The sequence below is a fragment of the Cucurbita pepo genome, chromosome 13 (genome assembly GCF_057944985.1).
Source record: "Cucurbita pepo subsp. pepo isolate OVF chromosome 13, ASM5794498v1, whole genome shotgun sequence".
Classification (NCBI taxonomy): Eukaryota; Viridiplantae; Streptophyta; class Magnoliopsida; order Cucurbitales; family Cucurbitaceae; genus Cucurbita; species Cucurbita pepo.
In genome coordinates, this window is record NC_141810.1 from 11,562,912 (window position 1) to 11,569,472 (window position 6,561).

Here is a 6,561-nt window from a genome sequence, read left to right on the forward strand (position 1 = left end):
TTCTTTGAAATGATTATTAGTGTCTTATTCACTATACCATTGACTATATAACATAACGCTAAAGTCGTTGAAAGCATGAAACACATATTTTCTCCACTAGAGCACGTACTATGCAATAACACTAGCAACTAGCAACGACTATTGAACATCAATGAAACTAAACTAAACTGGGTTCACAAGTTGAACTTCATCCACCTTAGAGCTATCCACAACCTTCCTTTGAACCTCCAAAGGCTTAAAAGTATACATCTTGGCACAAACTATGTAATAAACAAGATTAAAAACCTGCAAAAGGGTAACCAACCAATAGAAATTTTCCAACTTCCCCTTATTAATGTTATCATTCCTTAGCCAATTGTACCCATTGGGGCCAGCGGTGTACTTATGCACCAACGTAACCAAAAGGGTGCTCAAATAATTCCCAGCCGAAATGGATGTCCAAAACAGAGCCATAGCAGTGCTCCTCATGCTCTCAGGGGACTGATCATAGAAGAACTCGAGATGGCCAATGGACATGAAAGCCTCGGCCATGCCATGGAGGCTGTATTGGGGGACAAGCCAGAAGATGGAAATGGGGATGGTGGAGGAGGGGTGATCTTGAAGGCCGTGAATTAAGGCCACATGCTTGCGCTTTCTCTCAACGAAGCCGGCTACCAATGTGGCGAAGATTGAGATTACAAGGCCGATGCCCATGCGCTTGAGGAAGGTAATGCCGCGGTCGAGGCCTGTGAAGCGGCGGGCGATGGGGATGAAGATGCGGTCGTATAAGGCGATGGTTATGAGCATTGTGAGGAGAGTGAAAACGCTCATAGAGCCGGCTGGGATTTTGAAGGAATCTGTGAGTCGTCTGTCCATGGTTGTGCCCTGTTGGAGTGAAAATGTGTACTGTTGGGAATAGGCTGTGATTAGAATGATTCCAGAGGCCCAAATTGGACCCATTCGGATCACGGATTTCAGCTCTTCCACTCGGTGGACTGTGTTTAGATTCCAAAGATTGGGTTTTTCCCCCAATTTCACCTTGTCTTGTTCTGTTACTACGGCTGCTTTGTCCAGAAATCTGCATCGTTTTTCACATGTTAATCTACAGGGTTAACCCATATGATTGTTATGGAGAAAAACAAGAATTACCGCATATGATTGGTATGGAGAAGCTTGCCATCACGAGAAATTGGGTCATCAATGTCATGATTTTGATAAAGCAAGGTTGAATTAGGAACCATTTCGAGTTTCCTTTTCCTAAACGCTGCAACGCTCACTTGGAGCAGCCGTGTAAAGGGGCTGCCAGAGGGGTCCAAGTGCCTATAAATCGAGTACCCCAAAACGAACGTGATAATGGAAAGGAACATAGCGATGGTGGGAATTCCAAATCCCCAACCCCACCCTATGTTGTCCTGCACGTACACCAGCACCGTCACCGCCACCAGCATCGAAGCCCCCATCGCGAAATAATACCAATTGAAGTATTTGTACGTCTTCTTCCCCTGCTTTGGATCCGACTCATCGAACTGGTCTGCCCCAAACGACACCACGCACGGCCGGATCCCCCCTGACCCCAGCGCCGTTAGCAGCAGAGAAAAGTATAGTATTCCCAACTGCTTGCCGCTGGCTTCTTCGCAGATTTCTCCGCCCTTGCACGGCGGCGGCTTCAGTCCAGGCACCACCGCCGACGTCGTCAGGCTTATCATTCCCTACACCCACAAACATTATCTTAGTATAGACATAATTCTAACTAGTAAAGCAGAGTATTAATGCCCAACAAAACTATTCACTTCTAATTGAGTTGAAATTAAAAAAAAAATGGAATATTTTGATTGATTTTCACTAAAAATTGACGTTTTTTTTTTTATTTCCCATGTGTATAAATTTTGTCAAAAAGAAAAAAAAAAATAATCCACAAAAATGATATGGGTTTGTAAGAAGAAAAACAGAGTAAAATATGGAGTGGAAACAGAGGAGTTACAATCTGGTAGAGGATAGAGGCGACAGTGATGGTCCAGAAGCGGCCGACGTATGAGTCGGCGATGAAGGCTCCGATGAGGGGCGTCAAGCTGGCAGTTCCATTGAAGTTGGTGATGGTATTGGCTCCTTTGGTTAATGGCATATGGAGCTGCTTGGTCAAGTAGCTAATCATGTTGGTATTAAAACCAACCACAGCAATCTTCTCGCAGATCTCATTAGCTAATTCAGCATAACAAACCCACAAAAACCAAAATCAAAATCCCCACTTTAAACAACAATTAATTAATCGAAGAAGAAGAAGAAGAAGAGTACCGAAGATGAAGGGCATAGTAATAAGGCCGCCCTTCTTCCTTTCCACATGGTTTCTAGTGCTCTGCTGCTCCTCCATTGTTGGGTTCTTCCACGAAGGCGTTTGGGCAGTGGTGGTGGAAATGGCTTATGGGGAGCTCTCCCTGTTTATAGGCACCTCATCGTTATCACAACATTTTACACTCTTCACAAATCTTCATAACAGAGATGAAGACAAATTCTGGCCACAAGTGACATTTCAGGAATTTTCTTCGATTTATTTTTACGATATATATCCATTTTATTTTTATTTTTTAAAAGAAATGAAATAAATGGGTGTTAGTTAAATGGCTCGTTATGTATGATTGCTTAGAAGTTACAGCATTAATAGGAAGATTACCTAAAGAGAAAAGTGAAACCAGTGAGTTCACCTACTACGTATGTTTTAGAAAGGGAGAGAAGCGGTGGCCGGGAACTCTTTGATAAGAAACGGCGGCCGGTGGCGGTATTGGGCGTTCAAATTTGTTCATATATTATTCTTGTGCATGATTGAAGGGACAAAAATGATTCCATCTTGATTTCCTTTTTATCTCTTTCTTATTAATCCATTATTATTTTATTATTATTGGATTGAAAAATTGTTAAGATGGACAAAAATTTAAACTTGAAATATTGTAGCTGGGACCTATCGCCACTGGATTTGTAACGACTTTACTTTTTCTCTTAAAATAAAATCGATACTACATGCATGTTATGACTATTATGTGTCGCAAACTATTTAAAACATTTCATCTTAAAAGTTTTCGTGGACTTTAGGTTTATAAATATTACCAACTTAGTAAAAGCATCATTTCAGTTCCATGGTTTTCACTACGACGTCGTTATTCATGCATATGTATCTTGCTTTTAACTAAAAAGTAAAAGTAACACTTGATTTAAAATCAGTAAGTGACCCCACAACTAGAGTCAAGAAATGTAATTACATGTAATCATGTTTTGAATCTATCATTTCATAAAACATCATTTCAGCTAAAGGCGTTGTGGGGTCTACTCTAGCTGTAGGCGTCACTGGGGGTGGCACTGCTGCATACGTCCGAATCACAGATCCCTCGCGAACTAGACTCCCTCTACTCTTGCCTCGTTCTCTTGCAGGGGGTACTAAGTCTTCAACCGCTGAGAACATACCATACATATCATAGTCTAGGATTCTCAGCATCATGGTTATGTTAATTGCTCCTCACTTCTAATAGTGAAAACTATACTCACAAACTAACACAAATCATTCGAAAACTCATATGAGGTCACTCAATATAAAATTGGTCCAAGTAGAGCACGTTTAACCATAAAGTTCCTTTAATTGAGCCACCGAAAAGGAAGGTGCACATTGTTGGTATGGATAATAACTTTCATTTAAGTATTTCTTAGTGATTCTATTCTTCGGACCGCTCTCATTCAGATGTGGTTTACGACTCATTTACTCGAGTATCACAACATGCATAAGGTCCTACATCTAAAATCAAAAAGTTTTTTTTTTCCTCCATACTGTTTGATATATTATTTATTTAAAATATATAAAGTTTAGGTAGAAATTTTGGCAAAATATTGGAGAGTTAATGACTTACCCACAAGAATACAAAAATCTAATAATTTAATGGGTTAAATTCAACCTCACTATCAATAAGTAAATAAAAAAATATTTAAATTTAAAAGTATAAATCCTTTTCTGACTCATAAATTTGTGGGGCACCTTGGAAATTTCAAATTCATTTTTCAAACATGTCATAATGAACAAATGATCATTCATCCATCTCTTTTAATCATGTTTGAAACTTGAAAGCGACATTGTTTTTTTTTTTGTTTAATGTCCCTCTCAATTTTTAGATAATCATGTGATCAATTAACGTAAGGACTCCTTTAGTCAAGATTTTGAGTTTTAATTTTCTAATTTTGAAAATTATATTTGTTTTCTTTCGATTTTTCTATTATTCTATTATGATTTTCATATTTCTAATAGAAATACTTGAACTTCTAGTCAATGAACTTTTAATTATTGGCGTTATTGGTTTATTGTACGTGCATATGATTTTGCAATTCATATTAGTTTTCTCCCTTCATGTCGGTTGTGGTTATTTTACATTAGTTCTGATCGATTTAGGAAAATGAGTTTTTTTTGTGCATTGGTCGAATATCTTTATGCAATAAGTGATTGGGATAAGCTTTTAACATTTTGAACTTAGATATTAATTACAGGTTGAGGATGAGATACCTAGCCTTGAATAATATGCTAAATTCTTAATTAGGTTTAGTGATTTTAATTTTGATACTTTGTTATAAGATTTAGACTAAAGTTTGAGTAAATAAATGTAAGGTTCAAACTAAAAACACTTTCTTATTTGGATAACGGCTGTTTTTTAAGGTTTTTAAATGTACGTGTAGGTGATTAATCTATAATTTGTGTGTTTATTGGCAATTATCTATTTAGGCTCTGCATTAATGGTACCACTAGGGGCACTGATTGGCCGTCCCTCGTTGTTGTTTTTGGCCACAACAACACACATACTCAATGAACACAAAGAACAGGATAGAGGAAATGTTGCTAAGGATTTGTATTGATGATTTTGTACAGTAAGAGAGAATATACCGAGAACAACAAGATAGAAAAAATGTAAGGAGAATATTGACTAAGGATTTGTAAAAATGTAAGGAGAATATTGACGACTACACGGATGTATAGTAACAAAGAATACAGAGTATATTTTCAAAGTCCCAAATATATATATATACAATGGTTTAGACGGTATATAAATATAACCATCTACTATATATAGCTTTATTAGATATAGCTCTCTACTATAAATAATTATTTACACAATTTAACTAAGAAAGTATAACCGTGACTAAGCTATAAATAATCCGGCTACCTAACCTAACACATTTTCCATATTTTAGGTATGGTCACACCATGTTGGCCCCCTTTGAATGAGTCATGATCTAACAATTTACTTTATGTTTTCTACTATTTAAAGAATGAAAACATCATTAAAGATTCATATTGTTCTAAGATGAAAACAAAAATGGTATTTTTAGGGGTTTGAAAATATGTTTTTACTGTGCCTAAAGTAGAGATACATCAATAAACTGACATCATATGTGAACGAGAATAATTCTAAAAATTTGATTATTAAAATTACTTAAAAGAATTGATAGTTACTACATGTGAGTGATGATAAATTAATGAACCGTGTTTGTTTATAAGGACAATCTCCACTCGTACAAACATTCAAGATAAGTAGGTAATATGATTTGAGTGAAGCAAAGAAAAGTAAAAAGTAAAGTATGGAAGGAGATGAGAAAGGTTGATGATGTGAAAAGTGAAAAAAGGACACAAAATCTTATGAAGGGACCATAGGATTTAGTTTGGGAAAATATCTGTCATCTCCCATCAAAATTAGGGTTTAAGCTTTTTGAATTTAACAGGAATTTTTGTTCTTATAAAAAAAATGAAAAACCAAATATTTTCCATTTCAAGTGCCTTTCTCTCCAATTATTTAAATTTCCTAAATAATGTTTTATTATTTATAGTTTGTTTGTACATATAATCCATATTAATTAGTATGTGTTTGTCACGACATTTAATGTATTTGTGAAATAGTTCTATTGTTGTAGTGGAACCACATGATAGGTTGATTGTGGACTGAGGTTTCGTTCTGTTTCTGAATCTGTCTCCATGTGGTATGGCATGGCATTGGGTACGACCCTTTGTAGTGCGTTAGTGGGGCGGCCATAAAGTGATGCCTCGCGCGCCCACCCTCCCTTGCATTCCCCTCACCTCCCTCTCTCTCTTTCTCTAGTGCTTACGTTGCGTGTTCATATGTTCAACAACACTTGTCATTTCCTCCACTACTACTACTACTTTTCTTTTCTTGGTTTGGCATGATGATATCAAAACCACACGTTGTTTCTCATTCATATCTTTTTCTTTCAAACCTACTTTCAATCGAGTTGATTTGTCAGGAAAATCTTATGAAACATGTGACGTTCGAGTTTATGATATTGAATGTTAAAGTTCAAGGTGTCAAAATTTGCCACTTATTTTTAATTAAATTAGTTATGGAATATATGATATTCGTATTCAGTTAATATTCGAAGAATATATTAATTAAGGAATATATGATATATTTTCCAGTTAAATTTGATTAATAGTATATTTTATTTTATTCTCAACGTTGAGTTAGTTTATATATATATATATATATATTTTTAGATATTAGTTAGTATTTTGTATCATATTTAAAGGTTGCGAATATCATTAAA

At 36.0% G+C, this 6,561-nt stretch overlaps 1 protein-coding gene across 2 annotated transcripts; it reads right to left on the reverse strand.

Annotated features, from left to right (window-relative positions):
• On the reverse strand, nt 1-2,768 carry LOC111808870 (Major facilitator superfamily protein). Of its 2 annotated transcripts, XM_087129515.1 has the most exons (5): nt 2,648-2,768; nt 2,272-2,411; nt 1,961-2,178; nt 1,129-1,688; nt 1-1,057 (listed from the first exon to the last, which is right to left on the reverse strand). In XM_087129515.1, exons 2-5 carry the CDS (start codon nt 2,345-2,347, stop codon nt 163-165), a joined length of 1,749 nt encoding a protein of 582 aa, XP_086985641.1. In that variant the 5' UTR covers nt 2,348-2,411; nt 2,648-2,768; the 3' UTR covers nt 1-162. The 2 variants fall into 2 exon arrangements, with proteins under 2 accessions (XP_086985641.1, XP_023550855.1); XM_023695087.2 differs by lacking the exon at nt 2,648-2,768 and having other exon boundaries at nt 2,272-2,518.
• Between the last annotated feature and the right edge of the window lie 3,793 nt (nt 2,769-6,561).

Excerpts from the sequence above, each read along its gene's own strand:
- LOC111808870 (XM_087129515.1), bottom strand. The coding sequence starts at position 2,347 with ATGGAGGAGCAGCAGAGCACTAGAAACCATGTGGAAAGGAAGAAGGGC. Across the intron at positions 2,179-2,271 it reads TACTATGCCCTTCATCTTCG|CTAATGAGATCTGCGAGAAG; the intron begins GTACTCTTCTTC and ends ATGCTGAATTAG. Across the intron at positions 1,689-1,960 it reads CCTCTATCCTCTACCAGATT|GGAATGATAAGCCTGACGAC; the intron begins GTAACTCCTCTG and ends TTGTGGGTGTAG.